This window comes from Pezoporus occidentalis, unplaced genomic scaffold (genome assembly GCF_034315485.1).
Source record: "Pezoporus occidentalis ecotype Australia unplaced genomic scaffold, CSIRO_AGI_Poc_V1 ctg50, whole genome shotgun sequence".
In the NCBI taxonomy this organism is placed as follows: Eukaryota; Metazoa; Chordata; class Aves; order Psittaciformes; family Psittacidae; genus Pezoporus; species Pezoporus occidentalis.
In genome coordinates, this window is record NW_026915836.1 from 2,602,845 (window position 1) to 2,616,309 (window position 13,465).

At 38.2% G+C, this 13,465-nt stretch overlaps 1 protein-coding gene across 2 annotated transcripts in view; it reads left to right on the forward strand.

Annotated features, from left to right (window-relative positions):
* Window positions 1-13,465, forward strand: part of RBKS (ribokinase) — a 70,929-nt gene that overhangs the window by 21,419 nt on the left and 36,045 nt on the right. Inside the window, exons 3-5 of one of the 2 annotated variants that reach the window (XM_062637043.1) lie at window positions 2,755-2,818; window positions 5,579-5,641; window positions 13,030-13,194. In XM_062637043.1, coding sequence (XP_062493027.1) covers window positions 2,755-2,818; window positions 5,579-5,641; window positions 13,030-13,194 — 292 coding nt within the window. The remainder of the gene's footprint in view (window positions 1-2,754; window positions 2,819-5,578; window positions 5,642-13,029; window positions 13,195-13,465) is intronic. The other variant, XM_062637044.1, reaches the window with a different exon arrangement.

The window sequence follows — 13,465 nt, forward strand, 5'->3', positions numbered from 1 at the left end:
TTGATTCCTACTTAGAAACAGGAAGAGCTGTATTACCATGCTATGTAGTCTTCTCTTTTTAAATGATCTGTAAGCCAAATTTAAGTTCAAGTTCTGTAAGAATTTTATTGTAAGAATACTTTATTTATTCACTTCACTGTAAGAACATAGCTATATTCAGATGCAGCCCAGAATATGATGGATAACATCAATTGTTTTTTCCTTTTGTATTTCTGTCTTAGTCTTTAGTACTTGTTTAGTTCCCTAATGAAGAAAAAAGAGCATATAGAACAGATTAAACAAACAGTTGTTAAGAGGTACATGATTTTATTGCAATTAATTTTCAGGTACAGAGGAGTTTGATTCTCTCAGCTGCTAGAATTTTAGCTTCTGTGGTGCCAGCCAGGTCCCTTAGCTCCACATGGAAAACATGATGGTGAGCAGGAAGAAAGCAGACTGAAAAATACTGATGTAATTCCACTTGTTCTAATATGCAAACTATGTGACCATAATGCTTGTACAAACAGCTTGTTGTTAAGGACTCAAGAAAGAAGAAATGCTATTTCAGTGCATACAATGTTCTGTGGTCAACAGACCAAGACATTTATTTTTTCTGTTTATCCAATATCAAGGACTGTGCAAAAGTAGAGAATATTTAAAACAATGTTACATAATTTGACATGGTCAGTAAATATGCCTTTAATCTAAAATGAGTCTGATGCCCAGTACTCTCTCTTCCTTGGGGGTAAAGCCTGAATGGAAAGATAAGCCCTTCAAACGCTCTAGGATTAACTGGGTTAGATACTGATGAACTAACATGGAAAAAAGTTTCCAGAGGAAAAGGACCTCCATGGAGACCCCTTCAAGGGCTTCCCTCCAGCACTGCAGTGTCTTGCTGTGAGCAAAAGTACCACGGCTGATCTCAGTTGTTGTGACAGTTGAACAATACGGGATGCCTGTCTGTCAGTTATGTAGGACCCAGAACTGAAGGAAGGAAGTTTCAGTTGAGCTTTTGGAAAATTATTATGAAATATTTTGTTGCTGAAATAACTGAGCAAATCCTAAGATTTGTTGTAGAAGCTCTGTAGCAGCAAGGCAGGGAGAAGGTGATACCATCAGGCGGAGTGCATTCCAGTAGTACAGCTGTTAGGCTGCAGAGGTGAGCACAGCTCAGGTTGAAATCACAGATGGCTGCAGTCATCCAGCCTGAAGCAGTCAGAAGATGCAGCTTCTGACAACCCGCCCTGTCTGGCAAACTGGGAGTAGTCAGAGATACAGAAATACTCTAATGTGCAAACAATGAATAACACAGTGACCCACAGAAATGTTGTTGGTTGGATTTTTTTTTCCATGTACTAGAGGAATGTTCTGTCTGCTTAGACTGTTTTGACTTAAATTGCCGTCCTCATCTGGTAAAAGATCAGGACCACCCCTAATAATACTTTAGAAAAATCCCTTATAGAGATTGTAGGAAATGAAAGTATGTTTCAAAACATGGTTGTGCAATAGGACATGTGGGGGAAGGATCATCCATCCATGACACTTTAAATTATACAGTTCTGAATCTCAGGGTTTGCTTGTTGTGATCAGTAGCTAGCACTCGGGTCTTCTCTGAGCTTTCTAAAGTACTGAGCTCATGAATAGACAAATTTCTAATAGCAGGCAATAGGGGCAACTGCTCTGTGCTTCCAGTAATTCAAATATACCATTAGCTGTTTAGAGCTGTTTTATGAGAAGGTGGGTCATTAGTTAGGGCTTCCCATGTAATTCCTTCGCTGTTTAGACTGTGACCAGGATCTTGATTTAGCTTCTAACCTGAAAGATGTTTTCTCTTCTCATGCAAAAATACTTCCTGTAGTACTGGTCAGCCTTTGATACCACTCAGTTACAAAACTTAACCTTGGAAGTGGGAGCACACACTCTGCATGCTGAAGACATAGACTAAAAGTAGTGCATTTGAAACTGTGTTGGCTTTCTAAATATATTTTAAGTGTTATTTTGACATTAGGCAAGTTACACCATTTTTTTTCTCCATATACCTCATCTCCTTTGTTCAGCTTGTGTAATGTTACCAAAAAAAATTTGTTAGTCTGAATAACCAGCAGGCAGAGTTCTGTTCAGCTAAAAGGATTAGTGGATCTGAAATTACAAACTCTTTAACTTGCTGTTAGAAAAACAATAGAGCATAGCTTGACTTCCCAACTCAACTTAATCTGCTGTTGCTGGGTAAAGCAAACAAAAAATGTTGAATTTGTAAACAGTACATTTAGCGCTGAGAATTACAGAAATCATCAATGCCATATTTATCGTCCCTTTTTGGCCTATAAGGACAGTTTGATATTTTTCCACTGAGGAAACTTGAGGTAGAAAATTCAAAACATGAAATGCAACTAAAAAGGGCATGGGAGTTACTATAAATGCTTTCAATTTGAAGCTGAATGATTCAGTACTCTTCCAGATTTTACAGTCCCCAGAAAGCTTCAGTGCCAGGTGGTATTAAAAGAATAAAACCTTAATATAGCAACATTGTTGTACGGGGCAGTTTTGTAATACAGGAGGGGAAACTGCAGAACACTATTCCTATTGGTTATTAATACTATTAATACATTTTTACTATCATTTATTAGGTTATTATTTGTTTGTTAATAAGGCAAAGTGCTGCAAAACAGAAAGTATTACATTCAGATTACAGTAGAGGATTCTGTTGTGTAAAGATGATCTATATATCCTCTCACTTTTCTGTAGAGAAAACCTATCCTTTTGTCTTTTGTATAGGTTGGGGAGGATTCCTTTGGCAATGATTATGTTGAAAATTTGAAGAAGAATGGTATTTCTACAGGTAAAATTTTATTTTAAAGAAACCTTATGTATACTTTTTAAGCTTTAAAAGCTGGCAGTGGAGGGTTTCTTATTTTATTGCCTTATTTGATGTGTTTTGCCATTCAGAACTATGAATAATTATTTTGACACAACTGGCAGGAATGAATGAGTATGAGTGAGAATACGGGGACTTCTGAAATCAGCTGTACCACTAAAAATAAAATACAGTGTTATTACCTCTAAATCTCAGCTGATTACATCAGTAGAATTCACCTGAAGATATCTTGGAGAAATACAATTGTTTAGGCTGGCATTAATGATTGTAATGCCTGTGAGAAATTGAAAACTCCAGTCTGATTATTCATTCTGAATTTCATGTTGGGAACAGAAGGATAGAGTGGAAATGCATTTGTCAACTCAGTGCATCTCACCTCTATTCTGTGAAATGACACATGCAGTCATTTTAGAGACTGCAACGGATATTTGTTAACACACATACACACAAAAATCAATGTTAAAAGCTTTTGGAGAAAAGGGAAAATTAAACATTCACAGTATTCTAGATATCTTTGCATCTTTGTAAGCCTAATTCTTTCTCTTATGTAAATGTATTGTTGTGTGCTGCTGGACTACATGGTCACATTTTTGTCTGCATGACTCGTCTCCTTCAGGGTGGACAAGGGTGGGCAGATGCAATCATTAAGTGGCAATTCAATATTCTGTTTATCTTTTCTGCTTAATGTTCAGCCACAAGCTTCATTTACTGCATTCAAATCCTGCTTTAAAGACAGAACTATCAGTATTTTGTGGGCTTTTTTATTAGGCTTATCAGTACAGCATCTAAATATTTCACCAGTGCATATACAGGTTTATTCATTGTGTGTCTTTCAACTTACGCAGAAACCAAGCAAGGCTACCATAAAATAATGTCTGTTAATGTACAGTCATAAATCTCTCCAAAGCATGCCTACCTCATGAATAAAGACTTTGATCATGTAAATAAAGCTATTATAATGCATAGCACTTAATGAAAATGTATATTCCACAAGGAACCTTAAATTTTATGTTTTCTGATTTAAGTGATTGCTCTTGCAAACTTAACATAGATTTTTGAATAGTCTTTATAGTAGCAAAAGAAAAAAATCAGAAAGGGAAAAAAAAAAATCAGAAATTCCATCACGTTGCACTTCCTTGATACCTAGATAGATCAGCTGCAGGGTTGGAAGTTTTAGGTCCAAGTTACCAATTTCTGCTGATTGAGTTAAAAACATCTCAGAATGGTGTTAGTCACTCACTATGTTGATCAGCCCTGCAGGAAGATAGGATGTAGTGCTGGTGATGCTGGTCCAGGATCCCAGCTTGCATTCCAGGATTTGCAGGCAAGGGTGATTCAGTTTGCTTAGGACTGTCTTACTTCAGTCACTGTCTTTCCATCTCAGTTTTATTCTTGTCTAGCCTATCTCTGTTGTTATACATAAAGATACCAGCTACTGGATCATAATCCTTGCTGTAATGCCAGTTCTGCCGAATTTCGTATCCTGGATGCCTGTCGTATGTCTTCTTTGCATCACTTTTCTGTTTCCTAATGTATCATCTTACCCCTTTTCTTTCCAGTTTCAAACCATTTCTCAATTTTCTTTTCCCAGTCTTCTTGTCTTCCACAATTTCCACAACAATCAGCTACCAGTGCTGCTCAGACCATTTAGACCTTTACTGATGTAAACTGGGTAGCTTGCAGCTCATGCTGCTTATTTCCTGCAGGAAGAGCACTGAGAGCACAGAAGACACAAGTTTTCAATGCTAGTGTGCAGGCCTAACTCATGGTGAAGAGAAGCAAAGGTTCTGCTCTGAGCCCTGTAACTCTGAGCTAGATAAGGGTACCTCCAGGGCAAGTACCTGGAATACTTTAGCAAACCTGAATGAGCATGATGTTATGTGGTTTTTTCAGCCTTGTTCAAATTTGAGCAGATTTTTAAATTGGCTGCAAAAGGCACATCTTAAGAAAGAAGCCAACTTCTGCCTAGCATCAAGTCCACGTTCTACAATGTTAGGGCACGAGAGCTTCTTAAAAAGGTCACCAGAATTTGCCTCAAATAGTAGATTTGTCTCAAATACAGATTTTGTTTTTTGAGGGAGAAACAACTCAATTTATTTTGACAGTTTTCTACTACAGTTCTCCCTAAAAAAACCCTCCACCTATAATTTGTTTAATATCTGACAAATTTGCTGATGGCTGGAAACAGGTTCTTATAGTAGTAAACATGGAACAATCTTTGTAACAGGCAGTGCTGCCAGCCTCACTTCTAGTTAATTTAGCTGAATAATAATCCAAAGAGGAAACACAGCCTCACCACTGCTTTTATAGCACACGTTAATACTACTGCTGAAATGCAAATCTACACAGAATTAAATGCTGTGTTGTTTTAATATTTTTGTTTTCTCCAGCCTTGACTCTTTTGTTTCATTGGATAAAAGAAATACTTTCACGTAGGAGTAGAGTGCCTGAGAAGGCTGTATAAATAATATGCTTTTTCTAAAGCAGAGATGTAGCCAAATTAAAGAATGTTGGACTTGCATTTCTGTTTTGTGGGTGTAAATTAACACTTTTTGTTGTTGTTAGCTTCTCTGGCATTGTTGCACATGAAAGAGTAATTAGCATTTTTAAATTACTGGAGGTTATGGGTTCATTTTAGATTTAATTCAATTAAACTGCATCACATGCTATTGGTTGAAAGTAATGTATTGAACTAATGCATGCTGTAACTTTTCCCTTTCTTAGCATTTGTAGGTCAGACTGCAGATGCTGCTACTGGAACTGCTTCAATAATTGTCAACAGTGAAGGTACATATTTCTACTCTGAATTGTCCTCTTTGTTCTGCCTCTACAGCCATAAAAGAAACCTTTGCCTTATCACTGTTAACTGTGGAATTACTTTTTTCTACATCTTTAATTTTTTCAAGATTTTATTCATGCTTTGTGAAACTTCCTTCTATTTCAGACAGTGTTGTAGGATGAGGTGCCTGAAAGTGGCAAAATTCAAATACTTAGATTAACAGTGTGATTGCCATAATTCAGTCAGCCAGCTGATCTATCTAGTTTTACATTGGCCAGAGCACATGGTGTAGCAGAAGGTTAAAGCTCTCCTTTTCCACTTTTACTGTAGAATCATTGAATAATTTAGGTTGAAAAAGACCTTTAGAGTCATTGAGTCTAACCGTTCACCTAGCACTGCCAAGTCCACCACTAAAACCATATCCCTGAGCACCACATCTACAGGTCTTTTAAATACCTCCAGGGATGGCGACTCAGACACTTCCCTGTTTCAGCCCTTTCCAACTCTTGACAACCTTTTTGGTGAAGAAATTTTTCCTAGTGTGAAATCTAAACCTTCCTTCCCTGGTGCAACTTGAGGCCATTTCCATTTCCTCGTGTCCTGTGGGGAAAGGGTTTCCCTCATCAGCACACTGAGTCATTAGGCCTTGAATCAGGAAAAGGAATTGTCCTTAGTGTAAGTACAAATATTTATGCTGATCTTGTAATATTACCACAATTCTTGATCCCAAGTTACATCTGCTGTGATGCATACGCAGTGAAATGGCGTATCTGTTTTTTCTATGTTAATTTTCCTTAGCCTGTGCCTTTGCTGTCATATTGCAGGGGAAGAAGAAAAGAAAATTTGTCTTGTTTTCATATTCTTCTTCGAGGTTGCTAAATTATCATCTGAAAACTTTCTGTCTTTTCCTCAAGCAAGTTGCGCTGTTGAGAGCTCTTAGAAGTACATGTGTCTGGATCAAGATGTAGAGCTCAGGAGACCAATAATGGTTGTGCAAACGTAATAAATTAAGTGTGATTGGATGGATTAATTTACTTTAAGTTCAGCTAAAAGCTGTCATTTGAACAGTTACCATAGTTTAGCTACACATTGATTTAACTTTGTAACCTGATGGTAGTACATTGGGCTACAGCTCAAAATGGGAAAGGAAACATGACTGTTCACTCCAAGAGCAGACCTGGGAAGGAACTGTGACTAAAGGCAAGTCTACACAGGAGCATTCGGAAAATTAGGCAAATTAGTTGGAGATGTCAGTTTAATTTTCTGTAAGTCAGATTAATCAAAGCCTTGCATGACAGCTCTAATTCAGAAATAAGGTAGCTCTAATACATGGAATAAACTGGATACCTGCCTCTTATTTCCACCCCTTTCTCTTGGTTTACATCACCAGATAAATTACCACAGTAACTCTTAAGAAGGTCTGTCTTATACCACATAGAGTCACTACTCTTGCCATTGTAAATAGGAGAGACTGTGAGAAAAAGCTAGCATGCTCCCAGGCCTCACTGTTCTGTACATGTAACCATGATTTGCAAAAGGTTTGCTGTCCAGAATAGCTGAGCAAGAAGCAGTCTTACTACTTCCAGATCCACATGCATAGCCAGCTAAGATAGACGTGGTCTAAACTTGAATGAACAGAGGATGACCTCTTAAAATTATAACACCATGAATCTTTCTGGAGGCTAATGAACAAAGCCATCTTGTGGATCTAAAACCTTTATAAACATCAGGAGTGGAAACTGATTGTTCAGTGGCACAAGTTCACAGTAGGCTGTCTTACATGTTAGTGTCAAAGGGTCTGTGATAGTCTTGTTATTCACATAGTAAGATGAATAGTGCAAAATGTCATGTAGTTTCTTTCTCTGAGAAACTGAAAAAGTCCTTAATTAAGTTACCACTGGCCTCAGATTTCATTTAAAATCTAGTAGAAGAGCAAACCTGGTCAGAACTATACTACAAAGCAAACTCATGCACAGAATTGGTAATGGTTCTGGTTGCAGCTCCTCTCTAAAACCATCTGGTCCTTGAATTGCGTAAATTGCAATAAAATAGCAATGCTTTTGTGCTTTGCTGTTGCAAGAGACATCTTTTTCTTCTTTTTTGTTTTTCCCCTGTAGAAACCTGGCTGATTTGACTTAAACAAGTTTTACAGCACTTTGCATAGGGCTTGTCTACGCATGTATGTTTTACCGCAGTAGTTGTGTTGGCATAGCTGAAACACCACAGTATTCAATGCACTGATGTAAAGTAGTTTGTGCTAGTTCAAATTATACCTAAAAGGGAAGCATTTGAAGTTGGGGATAGTGGTGGTGTTTTGTGTTAAGACAATGAAGGACAAATAAAAAAAACATAGGTATCATCTCTTTAAATCACCAAGTTTTAATTGCTGTATTTTCACACACCTAACCCACACTTGCAGCTTACCAGTTCTTTACAAGTACTGGTACATGAGAAAAATGCCAACTCCAACCAACTGAATAAAATTACAGGCAGAAGTAGGGGAGATACTCAAGTAGAGGGAGCAGGCAATGATGGATGAGTGAATACAGAGGAAAAGAAAGCTCTAGAGACCAGAGTCAACGGAGGCTCTGAAATAAACTTTCCCGGATGTTACCTGCATCTGTCTAGCCAGTGCTGCTCAGTTTCTGGGAAGCTTTCTTGCTGGTTACTGAGTTGCAAAGCTATAACTCACCCATTATTGTAATTGGCAAAGTACTAAAAATTTGGCAGTTGTCAGGCACATCTGATATTCTGAAAGTTGTTTTGTATTCTGGGACAAGACAGTATAATTTCAATAAAAGAGAGGTTAAATTGCTGCTTTAATGCAAAATGGTGGAGAGATGTATAACGAGTTTATAATGCTGCACTGGAAAATATGCGGCCCAGAGACACTGCAAAGTTTCCCTCTGGACTGGTCTCAGAATTCTGTGCAGAAATCTTTCTGGAGCCTCGTGTTCCTTTCAGTTGTTCTCTTTTATGTGGTTGCCTGTTCAGGTAGATTTTGACTAAACACAGGCTTCAGTTTACCAGGACCCTGTACACTTTGAACCTGTACTTTCTCCCTTAAGGAGAAAAGCTGGTACATTTGGCTGCTTTTCTTAACACATTCTCTTTGAAGTACATCACATCACTTTGAAGCCCAGCTTTTCTTTCCCCTTTCCAGCCTGCCACCTTTCCTCTAGCTCTGTCACTTAGCACACCTTCTGCTAACAGTGTGCTATTAAGAGGTAAGATTGCCATGAATTGAAGATGTGTGTTGCATTTTTACATACACTTACAGGGAAAAAAATAAACTCTTTATGGGTAATATTTTGCATGATCACCTCTGAAGTTTGTTGCAGCTTTGTCTATATCTAATAATGAGTGTTGATAGTGCCATTAAGCTGGCCTGGCTGGACCGATAGCTAGGACTGATCTGACAACTTCAAGGTTCATAGCAAAAATTTAATGGAGAGACAACAGAGGTTGATGGGTCATGATTAAAGTGTTCTTGATTATTTCAAGTTAGAACTTAGAGCTCACCTACACATAATACTGTGAGATAACCCTCACTTGAGATAGGCATTGTGCTGACTTTATGGTAAATTTATTAATGATTCATGAATGGTAAATAGGCATTATTTTATAGGTTAGTATACCTTCAATACCAAAGCACAACCAGTATAAACCCATTTAAAATATATATTGAGGTAAGGCTAAATAAACAGGGCAAACGTAGAATACATACGCTAGCTTGTTTGAATTATACTTTCCAAAGAGAAAATCTTTGTTTGGAACCTTCAGGTTTATGAAGAAATGTCACCTGATTTTTTATAGGATAACTTTTGTATTGGCATTCCTCATGAACTTAAATGTTTTGTATAGCAGACTACACAATGCTTCTACCAAGTAATTGCATGAAAATGATGATACCATGACACACCCATAACTTGCCCTCATATTCATGAACTGTGTGATTTGGCAGCAAACATTTTTTATGTAGCATTATTTTCTGATCACAAATATCACCTTTGTTTATTTACTTACTTATTGTTATGCAGAAGCTCCACAGCTAAGGTTATAATTACATTGTTTGAGATTTTGGGGAGTTCTAAGCACTACCAACGGCTTTTAGCTCGCCATCCATATTAAAAAGTGATGATTATTGCACTGTATTGTGTACGGTTTGGCTTTGATTTTTCTGCTGACACTTCTAATCTAGTGGCCTCTATAAAATGTCACTTGTAAAAAAAATCTAGCTTGGGTTACCCACCTTTCTAAGAAGTGACAGTAGCAGGTTTAGAAGCCCAACTGGGGACAGCATTCACACTGTTTAAAGTATTGATTGGACCCAATCCCCATCTGGTGTAAGCCTCCACAAGCTTATCAGCTTCATTTAGCTGTTCTAGCTTATAGCAACTGTGAATGTGGCCCTTAATATTCCAGCTGATGTCTGCAAAACTTAAAATTATATAGATGCTCCCATTAAAAGTGAGAATTTTTAGTCTAAGTAAAGATCTCTTGGAATTAATGGCAATGCAGTGAGTATATTTTTCTCATTCTTAGTGTGGGTAACATTTAACCTCGCCTGAGCTGTTTCCAAATGAGGTGTATGGCTCAAGGCTTCACCTGGAGTTAACAGAAGTACATAGGCATTTATGGACAGTAGTTTATCTCCTCATCACACAGATATCTGAGATATGTAAGATTATAAAACCTCTGAAAATACTTGTCTCTCCTCCTTGTTGAAGGAACTTAGAAGACTATTTTTTAGAAATCAGTTTTCTTAGAATTTCCTAGAATGTAGGATTTTTCTCTTAAACTTAAGAATTAGTCAATGTTGGACAAGATGAATCCCACCCCTCTTTGCCATCTGTCTTTAACTCGGTTGTCCCTGGTGCCAATTTCCCATCTGATTTCCCTGGCAAGAAGCAATTGCTTTCAACAAAATGGTTGCTGGTAATACAAGATTCTGGTATTAATTATGAGTGCATGGGTCCAGATTCTCCTTTCATGCACACTGGTGTAAGCTTGTGGTGAGCGCTGTCGTTCACAGCTAGTGTGGTGTATGTAGCTACAAACAGAATGTGGCTACTTCCCTCCAGCTTGGGTGAAGCCCATCCGGACTGCTGTACCGCAGTAGGTGCTGCATTTCCCTGGCAGGTTTGAAAGCAGACTTTAAGTCTCTGACCTTCTGTAGCTGCAAAGAAAAGCTTCTGACTGTGATCCAGTGCAACGTGGTCTACCTTGAATTTGCACATATGGGTTTAAGCAAACAGCCTTCCTTATTGCCTTGGGCCATTAGCTCTAAAGTCTAATAATAATATACATGTCAGTACAGCTAAATAGTTCAGCAAGATAATGCAGCAAGACATGTGGATAGAGTCTGAAGATTCTAGGTAGCACAGAGTCCAGGCAGAAATGAAATGTGGTTTTGTCCACTGATTTCCTGCCTTTTACTGTTTGCACTGCTGCACCCTGTAAGCTTTCAAAATAAGGCACAACTTGCCTTTGAATGTTCCCTTTGCAGGGTTCAGGTATCTTTGGTAGCATTTACTTCTTGCAGAAGGCTTTTTTTTTATCCGAGATGCCCATCATTGTCTGTTGAAAAGCAGGGCGTTGGCTTTAAATGCTGAGGTTTTGCTTTTCATATGCAGCTGTTCTGTACCAAACCATTGACAGCAGAATTGCTTTGGAAAGCTTGGGCCCCTCCCTCTGAGATCACTATATTATTCTTTCCATTGTCCTGCTTTCTTTTCAGAGCATATTTACGGAGACAAGCTTTGCACATTTCTCATTCAAAGGACTTTGAAGTTGCATTCAACAAAAATAATGTATTTAAAAACATAAATATTTATTTACAGAGTAATTCAGTTCATTACAGAATTGGTAGCCTTTAATGATTGGCAGTCCTTAAAGGAATCTTCAGCGGGGGCGGGCTGAGCCTGTAAATCAAGGAACAACTGACTTATTGAATTTAATACCTAAGTGATTAACAATACATTTTAATTTGAAGGCTCTTATGCCTGAAGGTCTCTGAGTGTTGTAACAGAGATTAAAAAAAAACAATGAAAGAAAGAAACTGCAATAAAAGGAGGCAACTTGCATGTCTGAAGGAAAACAAAAGAATATTGGGAACCTACGTAAATGACCCTCCTCACCTAACTATAAAACAAACTATGAGAATTAAAAGGATCTTTCACATGCTTTGAGATACTGCTGAGCTTCTGCACCTGTAGTTTTGCTTAGACCATTCTGCTGGCCAGCAGAATGTGTCACCCACCTTCTTTACTCTCTCCTGATAAAGCTTTCCTTAGACACAGACATTTTACCTTTCTGGGTTTTTGTGACTAGCTGATTCTGGTGTTGATGATAGTTAGGGGCCCTGACTTGAAGTGTCACAGGTGAATGGAGCAAGCCTGCTGCTATGCAGAACATGCATAATTTTCATAGCTGTGGGAAATAGTCTTCTGTTCCCAGCTGATGGGAAAATTTAAAATGTTTGTGGCATTTTTGGCACATGAGCTCAATAATCACATTGATGCTTTTCCGAGTGCTACTGGCATATTTTAGGAGAATGCAAATTGCCCCATCACTTGTGTCCCCTGCCATCCTGGTGCTCAGTACTGATGAGGTGTGTAAAATGCGACAGGGCAGCTATGTGCACAAGAAGTAATAGCTTCATTCTATTTTCTTGAGGAGGGAAATGAAGCTGGATTGAATAAGAAAGAACTTGGGGGCTATTTTTCAAACACAAAGTAGTGCTGACAAACTGCTGACTAAAAGGGGAAGACAAAAATGAGGCCAGATTGGACAGGGCTTTGAGCAACCTGGTCTAGTGGAAGGTGTCCCTGCCCATGGCAGGGGGTTGGAAAGAGGTGATCTTTAATGTCCCTTCCAACCCAAACCATTCTAGGATTCTCCGAAATATCAGCCTTAGGATATGTCCCCCTTCTCCACTGTGACTAGTACAGTGAATGTACAGTGAATCTTTAGAATTCATAGAAAACACCAAAATAAGTCTGGGGAAAGCTCGTATGTGACTTTTCCCAATGGAATATATACTGCATGTGTTGTGTGGTGGTTCATTAGTCCGATGATCTTTTTGATTATCTTCTGAAATCTTCAGTTATGTCATAGAATCACAGAATACCAGGTTGGAAGGGACCTCAAGGATCATCTGGTCCAACATTTCTTTGCAAAAACACAGTCTAGACAAGATGGCTCAGCACGCTGTCCAGCTGAATCTTAAAAGTATCCAACACTTGAAAATGTCAGCAATGCATACATCTTTAATGTGGATTTTTTGGAAAGTAAATTGAAACACTCATCTGAAATTTATTGTAGAAAAGCAGGGAATTGTTTTACATACTTTATTGCAAATGTTAACATAAAAACCACGATATCTTCTCTTTAGGACAGAATGTTATTGTCATAGTCCCAGGAGCCAACCTGCTTTTAAATTTTGAAGATCTGAAGAGGGCTTCTGCTGTCATCTGTAAAGCCAAAGTGGTTGTTTGCCAGCTAGAAATAACCCCTGCTGTTTCTCTTGAAGTTCTGAAAATGGCAAGTGCCAGTGGAGGTAATTTAACATAAGCCATTCTGTCTCCCTCATTTGTGTGGCATGAAAAATATTCCTTATCATGCTTTCTAAATAAAGATATTGAGGTCTATTCTGGTTTCTGCCATACTGGTTTTATTTAGAAATGAAATAATAGCCAACAAATCCATGCTACACCAATGAAAACTGAGTTCAGTTTTTAAACTTTGCAGTATTTACCTTGCATGGCAAATCGACCCGTACCCTTATAATCAACCTGTATATGTTTGGTGCTGCTTTTCCTCTGATTTTC